This window comes from Rhinoderma darwinii, chromosome 1 (genome assembly GCF_050947455.1).
Source record: "Rhinoderma darwinii isolate aRhiDar2 chromosome 1, aRhiDar2.hap1, whole genome shotgun sequence".
Classification (NCBI taxonomy): Eukaryota; Metazoa; Chordata; class Amphibia; order Anura; family Rhinodermatidae; genus Rhinoderma; species Rhinoderma darwinii.
In genome coordinates this window covers 243,553,857-243,574,659 of record NC_134687.1, presented here as the reverse complement: position 1 = coordinate 243,574,659, position 20,803 = coordinate 243,553,857, and the positions used below count along the sequence as shown (strand labels likewise).

General features: G+C 47.5%; 1 protein-coding gene across 1 annotated transcript in view; it reads right to left on the bottom strand.

Moving 5' to 3' along the window:
- Nucleotides 1–20,803, bottom strand: part of ARHGEF18 (Rho/Rac guanine nucleotide exchange factor 18) — a 478,484-nt gene that overhangs the window by 237,782 nt on the left and 219,899 nt on the right. Inside the window, exon 3 of the mRNA XM_075863189.1 lies at nt 15,703–16,121. Coding sequence (XP_075719304.1) covers nt 15,703–16,121 — 419 coding nt within the window. The remainder of the gene's footprint in view (nt 1–15,702; nt 16,122–20,803) is intronic.

Sequence of the window (20,803 nt, the reverse complement as noted above, 5' to 3'; positions counted from 1 at the left end):
TCAGGACCAAACCCCCTCCAATCCACCAAATAAAAAGTATTTCCTCTCACTCTCTTGGTGTCCAAGATCTCCTTAACCTTGAAGGTGTCTGAAGGGCCGCTGGAGTCTTGGTAAAGCGGTTCAGAACCACCGGTTTCAGGAGAGACATCTATGGTTGTGTTCAGATAGCACCGGTATCTTTGGGTGCTCGAGGTAGGGTCTCAACCCGGATGTAGGTTAAGAATTGTAGTCTGCACACCTTGATTGTGTTTCAAAAAATTATATTTATTTGTTTCTCAGGATAAATGCCAGATGCTATATGTGCAACGTCAACGTTTCGCTCGTAAGACCTTCGTCGGGCACTGAGCCATGGGCGCCCATGAAGAGCGGTAAACCGCCGAATACAATTTATAGCAGCGCTACTACGCATTGTACACTCAGATCTATCAAGTCCCCAGTACGGCTCAGTGCCCGACGAAGGTCTTACGACCGAAACGTTGACGTTGCACATATAGCCTCTGCCATTTATCCTGAGAAACAAATAAATATAATTTTTTGAAACACAATCAAGGTGTGCAGACCAGGTTTCAGGAGAGAGACATGGAAGCAGTTGGGGATCCTGAGGGTAGGAGGCAGCCGAAGATTGTAGGCGACAGGGTTGATCTGCTGCAAGATTTCGAACGGTCCAAGGAACCTGGGAGCATATTTGTATGATGGCACCCTCAGTCGAATATTCCTGGAGGACAGCCAGACCTTGTTGCCAGGAAGAAACTGAGGAGGTTCTCTTCTCCCTGTGTCCTTATTACGTTTCATGCGGTCAACCGCCAGCAGGATGGAGGATCGAGTCTGTTCCCAGATCTGAAGAAAATCCCTAAAAGCAGTATCAGCAGCTGGTACCTCGGACGTATCAGGCACCGGGAGAGGAATTCGTGGGTGTTGGCCATAGGCGATAAAGAACGGTGTATTCCTTGTGGACTCGCTGGTGTGATTATTGTAGGAGAATTCAGCCCACGGGAGCAACTGCACCCAGTCATCATGCTGCTTGGAGATGAAGCGGCGTAAGTCGTTCTCCAAAATCTGATTGATCCTCTCGACTTGACCATTGGACTGAGGATGGTAGGCCGAGGAAAAGTTCAACTTTACACCTAGGAGTCCGCAGAGGGCTCTCCAGAACTTCGAGGTGAACTGAAGCCCCCGATCAGCCACAATATGCTGCGGCAAGCCGTGCAGGCGGAAGATGTGTTGGATGATAAGCTTGGCCAGTTGAGGAGCAGAAGGAAGAACGGTCAGAGGAACGAAGTGGGCCATCTTCAAAAATCGATCCACAACCACCCAGACAGAGAGAGGCAGCTCAGTGATAAAGTCCATAGCTATATTCTGCCAGGGAGCATCGGGCACAGGCAATGGCTGGAGCAGGCCAGCAGGTCTGGAGTGAGCGACCTTGTTAGCAGCACACACTGAGCAAGAAGAAACAAAGTCCATAATGTCCTTGGGCAGCGTGGGGCACCAGAAATGGTGGGAAACCAGATCCCGGGTCTTACGGGTCCCCGCGTGACCTGCCAGTCTAGAGTAGTGTCCCCTGCGGAGGATTCTCCCTCTGTCAGCCAGGCGCACAAAAGTCCTCCCTGGAGGAATGTCCCCAACTTGCAGGGGATTTACAGAGACAGTGCAAGACGGATCAATAATGTCCTGTGGACTTTCCATGGTGTCTTCTGTCTCGAAAGACCTGGACAAGGCATCGGCCCTCACGAGGATGCGTCCACCTCCAACGAGAACAGTAGAGAAACATCTGGATGATGGAGGATAGAGGCTGGTGTGAAGGCACTCTTCAGGCTATTGAATGCGGACTCTGCCTCAGGAGTCCACACCTTGGCGTTCATGGCCTTCTTAGTGAGGTTAGAGATAGGAGAAGTAAGTGAGAAGTTTGGAATAAACTGTCTGCAAAAATTGTCGAATCCCAGAAAGCGCTGTATGGCCCTCAAGCCTTGAGGGCATGGCCATTCTAGGACAGACTTTACCTTTTCAGGATCCATCTTGAGACCTCTATTTGAGACAATGTAGCCCAGGAAGGGTAGAGCATCTTTTTCAAACACGCACTTCTCCAACTTGGCGTACAGACGATTCTCCTTTAACCGCAGCAAATCTTGACGGACATGTCTCTGATGCATCATAGGATCTGGAGAAAAAATCAAGATGTCATCAGGATAGACCACAACACAAACATAGAGGAGGTCACGGAAAATGTCATTAACGAACTCCTGGAAGACCGCGGGAGCATTACACAGGCTGAAGGGCATTACTAGATATTCATAGTGTCCATCACGGGTGTTAAATGCAGTCTTCCATTTCTCACCCCGGCGAATCCAGATTAGATTGTAAGCCCCATGCAGGTCTAGTTTTGAAAAAATCTTGGCACCACGTATACGATCGAACAACTCAGAGATCAGTGGCAACGGATACTTATTTTTCACCGTGATTTGGTTGAGACTCCGGTAGTCAATACAAGGACGCAGGGAGCCATCCTTCTTTTTGACGAAGAAGAACCCGGCTCCTGCCGGGGAGGAAGACTTCCATATGAAGGCCCTCTCCAAGTTCTCTTTCACATAGGCGGACATGGACACAGTCTCTGGCAAGGAGAGAGGATATATCCTACCACGGGGAAGGGATGCATCAGGAATCAGCTCGATAGGACAGTCATACGCCCGGTGTGGGGGCAGTGTCTCCGCCTCCCTTTTGCTGAAGACGTCCGAAAATGCAGCATAATGACCAGGCAATCCTGCCAATGACCGAGGCAGAGGAGGCCGAGCCGAACGAATCTGCACCAGGCATCGGCTGTGAAACTCGGGGCCCCACTGGAGAACCTCCCCAGAGTTCCAGTACAGGACTGGGGCATGTAGTTGGAGCCAAAGCAGGCCCAGCAGCACAGAGTTAACGGCTTTGGATAGGAATTAGAACGACAGAAGTTCGGAGTGAAGAGCCCCTACTTGGAGCCTCAGCGTCTTGGTCACAGCTATAACTGGGTCTGGCAGAGGTAGTCCATTTATTGATGCAATTATCAATGGTCTCTCCAAAGGGGGAGTGGGTAAATGAAGAAGGTCCACCAGGTCTTTACAAATGAAATTAGCAGCGGATCCAGAGTCCAGATACGCAGAGACCTGATGCGTTTTCTCACCGGACACTATGGTCACGGGTATGGACAATTTAGACGGGAGTCCTTCTTTACCCAAGGTTGTCTTTCTTACCAACCCTAGGCTTGGAGCTTTTGGGTACACAGACGCACAAGATGGCCTCCGAGGCCGCAATAAAGAGTCCCGAAGTGCGTCTGCATGGTCTCTCATGGGTAGATAACATACATTGGTTAATCCTCACAGAGTCCTTAGGAGGATCGGGATCTGAGGACGGCAGGGGTTGCTGCAAGGTAGGGACCGGACAAGGAAGAGCTCCCTCCCGGCGAACCTCCTGGAGCCGTTCTCGGAGCCTTCTATCAATCTGGGCAGGCAGAAGGATGAGGTCATCCAGGGTAGGTGGCAGGTCTCGAGTAGCAAGTTCGTCTTTAATTTTAGGAGACAGTCCATGCCAGAATGTAGCCACCAGGGCCTCATTGTTCCACAACAGTTCTCCCGCCAGGGTGCGGACGTGAATGGCGCACTCGCCCACAGAGATGTCTCCTTGGCGTAGGTTCAGCAAGGAGGCCGCTGCAGAGGAGACTCGTCCAGGCTCCTCAAACACCATGCAAAATGTCCGGAGGAACCCCTGGAAGTCACGGGTCTCTGGTCCTTGTCTCTCCCAGATAGAGATTGCCCATGCAAGGGCCTTGCCAGTAAGAAGAGAGATGATGAAAGCGATCCTTGTGCCATCAGATGAAAATGCCCTAGGATACAGGCTGAAGTGGATCTGGTACTAGTTCAAAAATCCATCACAGGTACCTGCGTGTCCATCATAGCGGTCAGGTAGTGGCAAAGAAAAACGAGGATCAACAATGCCAGGAGGTGTAGTCTAAGGACCAGTACTGCCAGGAGGTGTAGTAGGAGGAACGGCAGCTCGTGCTTCCTGCCGACGTGCGAGAATGTTCAAGGCCTGGAGGAGTTAGTCCAGTCGAGACCGGAGGTCCAGCATATACGTCCGCATCTCTTGTGACGTCATATTGGTCTTGGATCGACCAGTGAGGTCCATGGCCCGAGCGTACTGTCACGTAGGGTTCGTGGACCCACTGGGCCGTATCGCCTTGGCGGTATGGCAGCTGGCCAACAGGGCGCAGGTCAAAGTCTATAGTTCGTATAGGGTACCCATGGCAGCTCGGACAGTAGCAAAGCAGGCTCGGCTGGGACTAGGCAGCGGGTAGACGTCAGGCGTGGAGTAGCAGGACAGGCATGGAATACAGCACAGCACGACTACAGCACAGCACGGCACTTGACCAGGATAGCAAGGGATACGGGATACAGGATACACTGGGAACTGGAAAACACTGGGAGACCATTTGCTTAGACAAACTAGGACATGACAAACAACGCTCTGGCACTGCAGAAAGGGGCTGGGCTCTTCTTATTGTCCAGGGTGCTCATGGGCTAATTTAGCATTAAAGTCCAGTGCGCGCACTGCCCCTTTAAGAGCGGGCACGAGCGTGCGCGCGCACCCTACGGGACACGGCCGAGGTGAGTGGAAGTGAGCGCTGGCGTCTCCTGAGGAGGAGACTGGGGCCAGCTCCCACCGACCCATGGCTGTGGCCGTCAGGAGGTGAGTGAACCTGACGGCCTGCAGCCATGGACATGACAGTTACACATCTCTGTGGCATTTTTTTCTTCCTGAATGTACAGATAGGCTACATCTCCTTCCATACACTGGAGGCCTGGAATAATGAGGCCTTAGTGGCGACCTTCTGGCAGGTGTCTGGCCTTTCACATAAAGGATGAACTGGCAGCTCAAGAGATTCCTGTTACCTTGGATGCCCTAATACTTCTGGAAACCTGGATCGATATGAGGATCCAGGAGCGCACTCTGGAAATTCATTGGGAGAAGAGAAGAGGTCATGTCGACTGGCACCAAAATTACAAAGGCCGCTATTGCCCTGTTCTGCTGCAACTCCGGAGGAGCCTATGCAAGAAGACTGACTCTGACTGTTCGACCAGGAACTGCAACGCAGACGATCGACAGGGTTATGTCTGTACTTCAGCCACGAGGGACATCACCTAGGCTTGTTTGGAGAGACAATCATAGGTGAATCTTCCTCGACCACTAAATTCTCTCCCAGACTTTATCTCCCTGTGCCTTTCGTCACCGGTGAAGGATCACACTCTGTCTTCGCTTATCTGGATTCCGGAGAGGCTGCAAATTTTATCCAGCAGGACTTAGTTGATAGTCTCCACTTGACCACAGTTCCTCTAGGGAAACCTCTGATGGTCGCCTCTGTAGATGTACAACCTCTGCCTGACCCTATCCTGTCTATCACCAAACCACTGAGACTACAGATGGGAGTCCTTCATACAGAGCTTATAGCTTTCTATGTCTTATCCAATGCTATCAACCCCACCCTGCTGGGATTGCCATGGCTTCGCCAACACGTTCCAGTCCATGATTGGAATTCCGGAGAGGTCCTCCAGTGGGGACCACGATGTCTGCACTGCTGCCTGCCTCAGGTTCGTCCTATTCTTTCTCCACTACCTCAGTCACTCTCTGGATTGCCTCCACAGTATGCCAGCTTCGCTGATGTCTTCAGCAAGAAGCAGGCAGAGGTCCTTTCTCCTCATTGTCCATATGACTGTCCCATTAAGTTGCTCCCTGAAGCCTCAATCCCTCGTGGCTGGGTCTACCCGCTTTCCTTGCCTGAAATCTAGGCCATGTCGGAGTATGTCAAGGAGAACCAGGTGAGGGGGGTTCATTAGGAAGTCTACTTCACCAGCCGGAGCCGGATTCTTCTTCGTGGAGAAAAAGAATGGGTCACTCTGACCGTGCATTGACTACCGTGGGTTAAACTAAGTCACTGTAAAAAACAAGTACCCCTTGCCGCTTATCTCTGAGCTCTTTGACAGGATTCGGGGGAGCCAAGGTTTTCACTAAGCTGGATCTATGCGGGGCCTATAACCTGTCACGCAAGGGTGACGAATGGAAAACCACATTTAACACCCGAGACGGTCACTACGAGTATCTTGTCATGCTGTAAAGGATCTGCCAGGCAGAACTTCTGTGTATACGCCCATAGGTAATCAGTCTGCACCTGAGTCTATGTCTCTGAGAGTGACTCCATCTTCCACCACTCAGGATGGCAGGCTTAGGAGTGGGAGAGCCTATCGCAGCCTGGCCAGACGGAGCTAGCTCCCGCCCTCTGTCTATTTATACCTGCCTTTCCTGTTCCTCCTTTGCTTGTGATTCTTCTCGTGTGGTTTCCTGGCCCAGCTACAGCTTCTACTATTTGATCCTGCTCCATACTGACCCTGGCTTACTGACTACTCTCCTGCTCTGCGTTTGGTACCTCGTTCACTCCTGGTTTGACTCGGCACGTTCACCACTCTTGTTGCTCACGGTGTTGCCGTGGGCAACTGCCCCATTTCCCTTAGCTTTGTGTACCCTTGTCTGTTTGTCTCGTGCACTTACTGAGCGTAGGGACCGCCGCCCAGTTGTACCCCGTCGCCTAGGGCGGGTCGTTGCAAGTAGGCAGGGACAGAGTGGCGGGTAGATTAGGGCTAACTTGTCCGTTTCCCTACCCCCATCATTACATAATCACAAGCCCTATACCTAGTCTACCCTGGTCCCTGACACTACTATGGACCCCCTTGAGACCCTGGCACAGCAGATGCAGGGTCTCTCCCTACAGGTCCAGGCCCTGGCTCAGAGGGTCAACCAGCCTGACGCTACCATGGTAGTGCCCCTCACCTCTTGAACCCCACCTCAAGTTGCCTGACCGGTTCTCAGGGGACCGGAGGACTTTTCTCTCCTTTCGGGCGAGTTGTAGGCTCTACTTTCGCTTAAAGCCTCACTCCTCAGGTTCTGAGAGCCAGCGGGTGGGTATAATTATGTCCCGGCTCCAGGAAGGGCCCCAAGAGTGGGCCTTCTCCTTGGCTTTTGACGCCCCTGAACTTTCCTCCGTTGATCGTTTCTTTTCTGCTCTCGGACTCATTTATGACAAGACTGACAGGACTGCCTTTGCCGAGAGTCAGCTGGTGACCTTACGTCAGGGTAAGAGACCTGTTGAGGAGTATTGTTCTGACTTTAGGAAGTGGTGCGTAGCTTCTCGGTGGAATGACCCTGCCTTAAGGTGCCAGTTTAGGTTGGGTCTGTCGAACGCCCTGAAAGACCTGCTAGTTAGCTATCCCTCTTCTGACTCCCTTGACCAGGTTATGGCTTTAGCGGTACGACTTGACCGACGTCTCAGGGAACGACAACTTGAAAGTTTTTGTGTTTCCCCCTCTGACTTCCCCATGATGCCTCCCGAGGTCCCGTTGCTTCGCTCTTCCACGCAAGACTCTGAGGTACCTATGCAACTCGGGGCATCCGTGTCCCCCCGACAACGTAGAGAGTTCCGCAGGAAGAATGGTCTCTGCTTCTATTGTGGGGATGACAAGCATCAAGTGAACACCTGTCCTAGGCGTAAGAATAAGCAGCCGGAAAACTTCCGCGCCTAAGTGATCATCGGGGAGGTCACTTGGGCGCACAGGTATTTCCCGTAAATATGAAACGTAATAAAATCTTGCTTCCCTTTCAGGTCTCTTTTGGTGGTAGGTCTGCTACCGGCAGTGCCTTTGTGGATTCAGGGTCTTCTGCTAATATCATGTCTGTGGAATTTGCTATGTCTCTAGCTATGCCTTTGATTGATTTGCCTAAACCTGTCCCTGTAGTGGGTATCGACTCCACTCCTCTTGCTAATGGTTATTTTACACAGCATACCCCTGTTTTTGAACTCCTTGTTGGCTCCATGCATTTGGAGCAGTGCTCTGTACTGTTGATGCAGGGATTATCGTCCGATTTGGTTTTAGGCCTTCCCTGGTTGCAGTTGCATAATCCCACGTTTCACTGGAATACTGGGGAGCTTACCAAATGGGGTAATGAATGCTTGACGTCATGTTATTCTGTTAATTCTATTTCTCCCCCTGAGGAGGTGAACACGCTACCTGAGTTTGTTCAGGACTTCGCTGATGTTTTCTCTAAGGAGGCCTCCGAAGTGTTACCTCCTCATAGAGAATACTATTGCGCTATCGAATTGGTACCTGGAGCTAAGCTCCCTAAGGGTAGGATATTTAATCTTTCTTGTCCCGAACGTGAAGCCATGAGGGAGTATATCCAGGAATGCCTGGCCAAGGGTTACATTCGCCCCTCTACTTCTCCGGTAGGTGCTGGCTTCTTCTTCGTAGGGAACAAGGATGGTGGTCTTAGGCCATGCATTGACTACCGTAACTTGAATAAGGTCACTGTAAGGAACCAGTATCCCGTTCCTTTGATTCCTGATCTCTTTAATCAGGTTCAGGGGGCCCAATGGTTCTCTAAGTTTTATCTACGGGGGGCGTATAACCTTATCCGCATCAAAGAGGGGGATGAGTGGAAGACTGCGTTTAACACGCCCGAAGGTCATTTCGAATACCTCGTCATGCCCTTTGGGTTGTGTGATGCTCCTGAGGTCTTCCAGAATTTCATAAATTAGATTTTAAGAGATTACCTGGGGGTATTTCTTGTAGTGTACCTTGATGACATACTGGTGTTTTCCAAGGACTTGTCCTCCCACATTGAGCATGTCAGGAAGGTGCTCCAGGTCCTTCGGGAAAACAAACTGTTTGCGAAAACCGAAAAATGTGTGTTTGGGGTGCAGGAGATACCATTTTTTGGGTCAAATCCTCACTCCTCATGAATTCCGCATGGACCCCACCAAGGTTCAGGCTGTGGCGGAATGGGTCCAACCTGCCTCCCTGAAGGCGTTACAGTGTTTCTTGGGGTTCGCTAATTATTACAGGAGATTTATTGCTAACTTCTCGGTCATCGCTAAGCCTCTTACGGACCTCACTCGCAAAGGTGCTGATCTCCTCCACTGGCCTCCTGAGTCTGTCCAGGCTTTTGAGGTCCTTAAGAAGTGCTTTATCTCGGCCCCGGTGCTGGTTAAGCCCAACCAAATAGAGCCATTTATCGTGGAAGTTGATGCATCCGAGGTGGGAGTGGGGGCTGTCTTGTCCCAGGGTACCAGGTCCCTCACCCATCTCCGTCCCTGTGCCTACTTCTCCAGGAAGTTTTCGCCCACTGAGAGTAACTATGATATTGGCAACCGCGAACTCTTAGCCATTAAATGGGCATTTGAAGTGGGGTGCCACTTCCTGGAGGGGGCTAGGCACCAGGTAACGGTTCTTACCGACCACAAGAATCTGGTTTTCCTAGAATCTGCCTGGAGGCTAAACCTGAGACAAGCTCGATGGGCGCAATTTTTTACCAGATTCAACTTTTTGGTTACGTATAGGGCTGGGTCTAAAAATATTAAGGCCGATGCACTGTCGCGTAGCTTCATGGCCAGCCCTCCTTCGGAGGAAGATCCTGCTTGTATTTTGCCTCCTGGTATAATCATTTCTTTTATTGATTCTGATTTAGTCTCTGAAATTGCGGCCAATCAAGGTTCAGCTCCCGGGAACCTTCCTGAGGACAAGCTGTTTGTTCCCCTGCAATTCCGGGTAAGGGTACTTAGGGAGAATCATGACTCCACACTATCTGGTCATCCAGGCGTCCTGGGTACCAAACACCTCATTGCCAGAAACTATTGGTGGCCTGGGTTGCCTAAAGACGTTAAGGCCTACGTCGCCGCTTGTGAGGTTTGTGCTAGGTCCAAGACTCCCAGGTCCCGACCAGCGGGCTTACTACGTTCTTTGCCCATTCCCCAGAGACCTTGGACCCATATTTCCATGGATTTTATCACCGATTTGCCTCCATCTCAAGGCAAGTCGGTGGTGTGGGTTGTAGTAGACCGCTTCAGTAAGATGTGCCACTTTGTGCCCCTCAAGAAACTTCCCAATGCCAAGACGTTAGCTACCTTGTTTGTCAAACACATCCTGCGTCTCCATGGGGTCCCTGTCAATATTGTTTCGGACAGAGGGGTACAATTTGTTTCATTGTTTTGGAGAGCCTTCTGTAAAAAGTTGGAGATTGATCTGTCCTTCTCCTCTGCCTTCCATCCTGAAACTAATGGCCAAACGGAGAGGACTAATCAATCTCTAGAACAATATTTAAGGTGTTTTGTCTCTGACTGTCAATATGATTGGGTCTCATTCATTCCCCTCGCCGAATTTTCCTTTAATAACCGGGTCAGTAACTCGTCAGGGGTCTCCCCCTTTTTCTGTCATTTTGGGTTTAATCCACGGTTCTCCTCCGTTTTACCTGGTAGTTCCAACAATCCCGAGTTAGAGGTTGTTCATCGGGAACTGTGCACAGTCTGGGCCCAGGTTCAGAAGAACCTAGAGGCATCCCAGAGCGTACAAAAAACTCAGGCTGATAGAAGACGTTCTGCTAACCCCTTGTTTATGGTCGTGGATCTGGTGTGGTTATCGTCTAGGAACTTGCGCCTTAAGGTCCCGTCCAAGAAGTTTGCTCCCCGGTTTATTGGGCCGTATAAGGTCATTGAAGTCCTCAATCCTGTCTCCTTCCGACTGGAGTTGCCCCCATCTTTTCGAATACACGATGTGTTTCATGCCTCCCTCCTTAAACGCTGCTCCCCGTCCTTGGCTCCCTCGAGGAAACCTCCTGTTCCCGTTCTCACCCCTGAGGGGGTGGAATTCGAGGTGGCCAAGATTGTGGACAGCAAGATGGTCCAAGGCTCCCTTCAGTACCTGGTCCATTGGAGAGGATACGGGCCTGAGGAGAGGACTTGGGAACCCGCCCGGGATGTTCACGCTGGGGTATTGGTCAGGAAGTTCCACCTTCCCCAATAAACCAGGTCCACTTAGAAAAGGTCCGGTGGCCCCTCATAAAAGGGGGGGGGGGGTACTGTAAAGGATCTGCCAGGCACAACTTCTGTGTATACGCCCATAGGTAATCAGTCTGCACCTGAGTCTATGTCTCTGAGACTGACTCCATCTTCCACCACTCAGGATGGCAGGCTTAGGAGTGGGAGAGCCTATCGCAGCCTGGCCAGACGGAGCTAGCTCCCACCCTCTGTCTATTTATACCTGCCTTTCCTGTTCCTCCTTTGCTTGTGATTCTTCTCATGTGGTTTCCTGGCCCAGCTACAGCTTCTACTATTTGATCCTGCTCCATACTGACCCTGGCTTACTGACTACTCTCCTGCTCTGCGTTTGGTACCTCGTTCACTCCTGGTTTGACTCTGCTCGTTCACCACTCTTGTTGCTCACGGTGTTGCCGTGGGCAACTGCCCCATTTCCCTTAGCTTTGTGTACCCTTGTCTGTTTGTCTCGTGCACTTACTGAGCGTAGGGACCACCGCCCAGTTGTACCCCGTCGCCTAGGGCGGGTCGTTGCAAGTAGGCAGGGACAGAGTGTCGGGTAGATTAGGGCTCACTTGTCCGTTTCCCTACCCCCATCATTACACATGCCCTTTGGACTGTGTAATGCTCCAGCAGTGTTCCAAGAATTTGTGAACGACATCTTCCATGATCTTCTGTATGGTGGTGTATCTGAATGACATCTTGATCTACTCACCTGATCTGATGACGTACGGAAGCATGTACGCCGAGTCTTGTTGCGGCTAAGGGGGAAATGGAGAAGTGCGTATATGAAAAGATGTCCTTTCCCTTCCTGGGCTATATTGTCTCCGATCGCCTTCAAATGGATTCGGTAAAGGTGAAGTTCATCTTGGAGTGGCCACGTCATCAGGGTCTCCGATCTATACAGAGATTTCTTGGATTCACTAATTTTTATGTGGAGGTTCATGCCTCTTCCATTGGTGCTGGAACCCTCCTGTTTCGAAAGAATTCCAAGGGTTCCAAACTCTTCTCTCCTGCTGAGCGTAACTACTCCATTGGCGACCAAGTATTGTTCGCTGTCAAGTTGACCTTGGAAGAATGGAGACACCTGCTAGAGGGGTCTGCTCATCCCATCATCATCTACACCTTTAACAAAAATGTTACATATCTGCAGTCTGCACAGTGACTGAACCCTCGTCAAGCTAGATGGTCGCTGTTCTTCGCCAGATTTAGAATTCTTCTTCATTTCCACCGTGTGGACAAAAACACTTATGCTGATGCCCTGTCTCGGTCATTTGAAACTGACGACTCTGATGAAAATCCTCAAAACTTTTTTGATCCTTTTAGGATTATTGCTGTAAACTCTCTGCAGATTCAAGGACATTCCGCCTGTAAAGATTTTTGTCTGTCCTGCTGACAGGAAATAATTCTCCACTAGGGGCATAATTCCAAACTGGCCGGGCATTCTGGTACCCACAAGACTCGGGACTTTATTGCTTGTCATTATTGGTGGCCCTCGCTACCAAGAGATGTATTGGACTTTGTTTCCTCCTGTGCAAATTGTGTCCTAAACAAGTCTTCTCTTCTAAATCTGCTGGTCTTCTCCAACCTCTACCGGTCCCTGATGCACCCTGGCAACACATTGCCATGGACTTTATCACTGACCTTCCCCCTTCTGCTGGATGTACTATAATCTGGGTAGTAGTGGACCGTTTCTCCAAGATGGCACATTTTGTTACTTTAACGGGCCTTCCCTCAGCTCCTCGTCCGGCAGATCTGTTCATTCAACACATCTTTCGTCTACATGAACTACCTCTTCATATTGTTTCTGACCGGGGTGTACAGTCCACGTCTAAATTCTGGAGAGCCCTATGTAATTTTATAGATGTGAAGCTGGACTTTTCTTCTGCCGATCATCCACAACGGTTAAGTAAAAAGGATCAACCAAATACTAGAGAATTATCTCCTGTCATTATGCCTCTGTCCAACATGACAATTGGGTACAGCTCCTGCTTTGGTTGGAATTCTCATACAATAACCATACAAGTGAGTCTACTGCTTCCTCTCCATACTACATTGTATACAGTCAGCACCCACGAGTTCCTCTTCCGGTGCCAACTATATCTCAAGTGCCTGCAGCCAATTCTTCTTCGGGACTTTTCTTCACATCTGGCAGCAAAGCAAGTCCATGAATATTCAGGCAGTTGATCGCATGAAAGCATATGCCGATAAGAAGAGAAGGGTTCCTCCTGAGTTTCTCCCCGGAGTTAAGGACTGGCTCTCTTCAAGGACATTAGTCTGGAGATCCCTTCCCACAAATTCTCTCCCAAGTTCCTCGGCCCCTTCGAGGTGTTACAACAAATAAACCCTGTGTCTTATAAGCTTTGGCTGCCTCCTACTCTCAAAATCAGCAACTCGTTCTATGTATCTCTCCTAAAGCCTGTGGTCCTGAACCGTTACAGCAAATCCCCTGGTTCTGATGTCGCTCCCAGCGGTTCTTCTGACATCTTTGAGGTAAAGGAAATCCTGGACTTCAAGAGAGTAGGAGGAAAGACTTTCTATCTGGTGGACTAGAAAGGTTTTGGTCCTGAGGAAAGGTCTTGGGAGCCTGAAGATAACATTGATGCCCCAGCTCTCATCAAGAAGTTCCTCTTACGCTCTGGATCTAAGAAGAGGGGGCGCAAGAGGGGGCACTTCTGTGCCGTGGTCGCTGACCGTCGGCACCTCCTACTTACCAGCAGCCGCGACCGCTGGACACTCTTCATGCCGGCATGTCCTTGCCCAGAGACGCTGGCACACGCGACTGTAGCTCCCCCACTGAATCCTGTAGGGTGCGCAAAGTTCCCTAGCCAATCCCTATACATCCTGGACTTTAAAAAGCTACTCTACCCTTTCTGTCCTTGCCTGAGCCTTGTTTTGTCTGCCCATGTTCGTCTTTGCAAATGGTCCCTTAGTTGTATCCTGTATCCCCGTTTCCTGTATCCCGTATCCAATAATTGTTTGTTCCAGTGCGTAATCTACTGTTTAGAGTGTCACCTGTGCCAAGTCCCACCTGTGCCAAGTGTCTGCTACGCCACATATCTGCTACGCCTAGTGTCTGCCACGCCGAGTGTTTGCCAAATCATCTATCCAGGTACTCTTGTCCCAGAGACTGTTATTGACTATTGTTTGGCCAGCTGCTACTCCGATATGGCGGAGCGGCCTAGTGGGTCCGCATACCACATAGCGGTGACAATATATATGCCTCCGTGTGTGTTTATATGTGCCAGTGTGGGTAAAGTTATCAGAGTGTGTTATCTGTGATACTACATAGGACTGCAGATAACATCCACTACATTACCTGTAATCAGAGAGTTATCACTGTGTGTTAATTGTGGTGTTACATAGGACTGCAGGTATCATCTACTACATTATCTGCACTGTGTATATATGTTCCTGTGTGTGTATATATTGGTCTGTATGTAAATGTGTCTTTGTTCTTGTATATATGGGCCTTTTATGTATTTGATGTATTTGTACCTGTTCCTGCGTATTTATGTGTTTGTGTGTGTGTGTGTGTGTGTGTGTGTGCGTTGTGTATGGTTTGGTTTGTGGATGGCAGCAATAGAGAGTCCCGCACAGGGCGCCATCCAACCTAAGGCGGCCCAGATTATAGTCGTATATATTTAGAGTATAGAAAAAGGATAACATCATACCAGCATTTTTCATGTTGACTATTCTTTAAAGAGGCTCTGTCACCAGATTTTGCAACCCCTATCTGCTGTTGCAACAGATAGGCGCTGCAATGTAGATTACAGTAACGTTTTTATTTTTAAAAAACGAGCATTTTTGGCCAAGTTATGACCATTTTCGTATTTATGCAAATGAGGCTTGCAAAAGTACAACTGGGCGTGTTGAAAAGTAAAAGTACAACTGGGCGTGTATTATGTGCGTACATCGGGGCGTGTTTACTACTTTTACTAGCTGGGCGTTGTGTATAGAAGTATCATCCACTTCTCTTCACAACGCCCAGCTTCTGGCAGTGCAGACACAGCGTGTTCTCGAGAGATCACGCTGTGACGTCACTCACAGGTCCTGCATCGTGTCAGACGAGCGAGGACACATCGACACCAGAGGCTACAGATGATTCTGCAGCAGCATCGGCGTTTGCAGGTAAGTCGATGTAGCTACTTACCTGCAAATGCTGATGCTGCTGCAGAATCAACTGTAGCCTCTGGTGCCGACACGATGCAGGACCTGTGAGTGACGTCACAGATCTGCACTGCCAGAAGCTGGGCGTTGTGAAGAGAAGTGGATGATACTTCTATACACAACGCCCAGCTAGTAAAAGTAGTAAACACGCCCCGATGTACGCACATAATACACGCCCAGTTGTACTTTTACTTTTAAACACACCCACTTGTACTTTTGCAAGGCTCATTTGCATAAATACAAAAATGGTCATAACTTGGCCAAAAATGCTTGTTTTTTAAAAATAAAAACGTTACTGTAATCTACATTGCAGCGCCTATCTGCTGCAATAGCAGATAGGGGCTGCAAAATCTGGTGACAGAGCCTCTTTAAGGTCCTTTTGAAGGTAAAGTAATATGTACTTATTTTTTTTATATGATATTATATTATTACGTATCTTAACTCTAGACAAAAAGCATGTTGTGTTTTTCTCTCTTGAGCAGATTAATACTGTGCATTGAATCTCTACCTAGTAACAACTATAATTATCCACTGTGCACCTGCAAAACACAGATTAAAATAATTTTAGGAAAAGGTAAAAGAAAAGTCTCCAATGTAACACTGGGATTTTAGAGCTGTAAGATTAGTAAGTAAAGTTTCATACAGTCTCTTACCTGCGAACGTTGTCTGTAGGTGAGACTCCATCATCCCAGCTGTGCCGCCTAGATGTTGAGAGGGACCTAACTAAAATCGGGATGGTCTCCTGTGCCCTTACCAGGTCTTCCCGAGATTGCCCCTCCATATCCGTTTGGGACCCTGAGGTGGTTCCAGTTTCCAAAGTCATCGGGCAGAGGAAAGGTTTAGTGTAAGTGATGACAACTTCTCCATTGTCAAAGCTAATACTGGGTCCACTAGTAACACAAAATGCAGTGGTTGCAGGTTTGATGGTTCCCTGATCAGTATTATTATCCTCCATCATTATTAGATCCTTGTAATATTCAGTCCCATGAAGTGAAGAGTCCAGGGAATGTAAATCTTCACTGCTGCTCACTGTATCACTGCAGCAGTTATCCAGATATACAGACTGGTCATCCTAAACATAGAAAAGCTTAGTTAAAAAACACAAGTAACAAGTAAAAGTTCAACTTATATCTGAATGCCAAACAGAATATAGTGATGTAAATAACATTTATTTTCTTATTACAATGGCACCTGTCAAGCGGTGGGATATATTAACCCCTTACTGCTCTTGGACGTACTATTAGGTCATGGTAGCTGTATCGTTCGTGCTCCATGACCTAATAGTACGTCTCGGGAGTAACGGCCGATTCGGCCGTCCTCCCGACACATACAGGAGCTGTGACAGCTGCTGTCACAGCTCCTACAGCGGGGACCGATCGCTGTGTCCCCGCTGATTAATCTCTTAAAAGCCGCGTTCTATAGAACTTTTTAGGGGTTAAGCTGCCATCGCCGGCCTGCTACACGATAGCGGCCGGCGATGGTGACTATGGCAACCGGGCACCAAACAATGGCGTCCGGCTATGCCATAGACGGAAGCCTAGTCGCAATTTCACGTTCACGCTAAAGCGGCAGATAATCGCCATTTCTCTCTCCTCTCATGGAATAACTCCTTAGAGAGGAGAGAGAACGGGTAATTAGTGCGCCCCCCCTCCCACGTCCGATCCCCCCCGTCTGATTCCCCTTCATGTCCGATCCCCCCCCGGTCCGATCCCCCCCACGGTCCGATTCCCCCCCCCCAAAATGGCGCCCGAGTGCACTTTGCATATCTTACCTGTGTCGTCATCTGGCACAGCAACAATCAGGGACCGTTGTGACTGGTCCCTGATCAGGTGATCTCTGTGATAAAACACATATCACAGAGATCACTGACAGTTATTTTCATAACACAGCCAGGACATGGGCTGTGTTTCTCTCTCCTCCCATTGTAGTTGTTCTGAGAGGAGAGAGAAATCAGTCTAAGTCCTGTGCTGTGAAGAAAGAAAAAAAGTGATAAAAAATCATCGTTCTTATACATATATATATATATATAATATATAAAATCTATATTAGCGGCAGCGCTAGATTAGCGTCAGCGCTAGTTTAGCGTTAGTGCTAGTTTAGCGTTAGTGCTAGTTTAGCGTTAGTTTAGGTTTAGTGCTAGTTTAGCGTTACTTTAGGGTTAGGGCTAGTTTAGCGTTCGTGTTTAGGGCCGTTTAGAATTAATTTTACGTCTGTTATATAAAAAAAAATATATATATAAAAAAATATATATATATAAAAAAAAAAATAATTTGTGTCGTTTTTAGGATTTTAGGTTTACTTTAGGGTTTTTTTTTTTTGTTCAGGCAGCTCAATGCCTCTAAATGCATGATATGGGGCCTAGAATTTATTCAATTGTGCCCTGAAAGCCAAAGGGTGCTCCCTCTCTTTTTGGCCCAGCCACACGTCTAATAAGCAGATTGGGGTAACAATGGGAGTATTTTTGAAAACAGGAGAAACCGGGTGATAGATTTTGGGGTGTGTTTCTTCATTCTCATGGTCGCTTTACAAAGAAATCGGTCTTCAAAGTGATACTTTTATATAAAAAGTGAATTTTTATTTTTTTTCACCTGCTATGCATTAAATTTAGCAAAAAACTGTGGGGTCAAAATACTCACTACACCCCTAGATAAATACCTTAAGGGGTCTAGTTTTCTAAATGGGGTCGTTTATGGGGAGTTTCTATCGTTCTGGTAGTTCAAAACCTCTCCAAATGTACAGTGGGGCCTAAAACATTTTCAAGCAAAATATGAGTCCTGAAAGCCTCCGGGTGCTCCCTCCCTTTCGGGCCCTGCCGTGTGTCCAGGCAACGCATTAGGGTCACAATGGGGGCATTTTTGAAAACAGGAGAAACAGGGTGATAGATTTTGGGGTGTGTTTCTTCATTCTCATGGTCGCTTTACAAAGAAATCGGTCTTCAAAGTGATACTTTTATATAAAAAGTGTTTTGTTTTTTTATTTCACCAGCTATGCATTAAATTTAGCAAAAAACTGTGGGGTCAAAATACTCACTAAACCCCTAGATAAATACCTTAAGGGGTCTAGTTTTCTAAATGGGGTCGTTTATGGGGAGTTTCTATCGTTCTGGTAGTTCAAAACCTCTCCAAATGTACAGTGGGGCCTAAAACATTTTCAAGCAAAATATGAGTCCTGAAAGCCTCCGGGTGCTCCCTCCCTTTCGGGCCCTGCCGTTTGTCCAGGCAACGCATTAGGGTCACAATGGGGGCATTTTTGAAAACAGGAGAAACAGGGTGATAGATTTTTGGGTGTGTTTCTTCATTCTCATGGTCGCTTTACAAAGAAATCGGTCTTCAAAGTGATACTTTTATGAAAAAAGTAAAATTATATTTTTTTATGCCTGCTTTGCATGAATTCTTACAAAAAAACTGTGGGGTCAAAATACTTACAGCACCCCTTAATAAATACCTTAAGGGGTCTAGTTTTCAAAATGGGGTCACTTGTGGGGGTTTCCACCATTCTGACACCTATGAGCCTATGAAAACCTGGCTTGGTGCAGGAAAACAAAATGTACTACAAAATTTATAAAATTATTACTTAACTTGTAAGTCTTCCAAATTGCTCAAAAATTATTATTATTTTTTCAAAAGTGCTGCCAAAATAGAGTAAAGAGATGGAAATATATATTTAATAAAAAAAATTGTACAGTATGTGTGTACATATGTGACATATTGCAGTTAAAAATAGGGAAAAATGATAATTTTTACAAAATTTCTTAAATTTTTCTATTTTTTAAGTTATTTACGCAAATCCACCGAAAAAGGCCATACTTACAAATGGACACAGCCAGGCCAGAAATGCTGATGAAAGGGCGAGCAGGTGCTTTAAATAATAATAGCCACTCCCACTAGTCTTGAGGGGAGTGGTGGTGCATGGGATGTGTAGTAAGAAATAATAAATGAATAGTGTGTGTGCAAGTGTAATACTATAAGTGAAATATAGGGGGCAGTAATAAATTAAGTGCCTCAATAGAAATAAATGGATAAAGGGGTGCAAGTGAGTGAAACATGGAGGGATAGTGTGTACGTCATGAGGCACAACGTGTATAGCCAGGTAGAAGCCTATTTGTGACGCCTTGATAATTCATAGAGCGGGCTACCCTGCTTGCTATGCCAAACAACAACACACCATGCTCTCCCAGCATCAAAGACCCGGCTGTGTCCAAGAGAAGCGAATATACATAATAATGAAAAATACCTGGGGTATTGGTAATCATTTTGGCCAAAAGGACGCAAGCTCGCAATCCACGACAAGGATCCCCAGACTTGCGAGTCCCTAAATCCTAAACTGGAACAGAACGTTCCTGATGCACAAACAGAACCGATAAAAACACAGGGACATATACAAAAACACCGAAAAAGGCCATACTTACAAATGGACACAGCCAGGCCAGAAATGCTGATGAAAGGGCGAGCAGGTGCTTTAAATAATAATAGCCACTCCCACTAGTCTTGAGGGGAGTGGTGTGTGGTGCATGGGATGTGTAGTAAGAAATAATAAATGAATAGTGTGTGTGCAAGTGTAATACTATAAGTGAAATATAGGGGGCAGTAATAAATGAAGTGCCTCAATAGAAATAAATGGATAAAGGGGTGCAAGTGAGTGAAACATGGAGGGATAGTGTGTACGTCATGAGGCACAACGTGTATAGCCAGGTAGAAGCCTATTTGTGACGCCTTGATAATTCATAGAGCGGGCTACCCTGCTTGCTATGCCAAACAACAACACACCATGCTCTCCCAGCATCAAAGACCCGGCTGTGTCCAAGAGAAGCGAATATACATAATATATCGGTTCTGTTTGTGCATCAGGAACGTTCTGTTCCAGTTTAGGATTTAGGGACTCGCAAGTCTGGGGATCCTTGTCGTGGATTGCGAGCTTGCGTCCTTTTGGCCAAAATGATTACCAATACCCCAGGTATTTTTCATTATTATGTATATTCGCTTCTCTTGGACACAGCCGGGTCTTTGATGCTGGGAGAGCATGGTGTGTTGTTGTTTGGCATAGCAAGCAGGGTAGCCCGCTCTATGAATTATCAAGGCGTCACAAATAGGCTTCTACCTGGCTATACACGTTGTGCCTCATGACGTACACACTATCCCTCCATGTTTCACTCACTTGCACCCCTTTATCCATTTATTTCTATTGAGGCACTTCATTTATTACTGCCCCCTATATTTCACTTATAGTATTACACTTGCACACACACTATTCATTTATTATTTCTTACTACACATCCCATGCACCACACACCACTCCCCTCAAGACTAGTGGGAGTGGCTATTATTATTTAAAGCACCTGCTCGCACTTTCATCAGCATTTCTGGCCTGGCTGTGTCCATTTGTAAGTATGGCCTTTTTCAGTGTTTTTGTATATGTCCCTGTGTTTTTATCGGTTCTATTTACGCAAATCGTATCAGTCTACTTTTACCACTAAAATAGAGTACAACATGTGACGAAAAAACAATGTCAGAATTACTTGGATATTCAAAACTTTCACAGAGTTATTCTCTGATAAAGTCACACATACCAGATTTGACAAATTTGGCTTGGTCATTAAGGTCAAAACAAGCTTGGTCACTAAGGGGTTAATTAAAATATATAAACAAACAAATAAACTATACATAATTGGCATCGCCGCGTCCGTAACGGCCTTAACTACAAAATTTATTTAGCTATTTATCCCGCACGGTGAACACCGTAAAAGAAAATAATAAT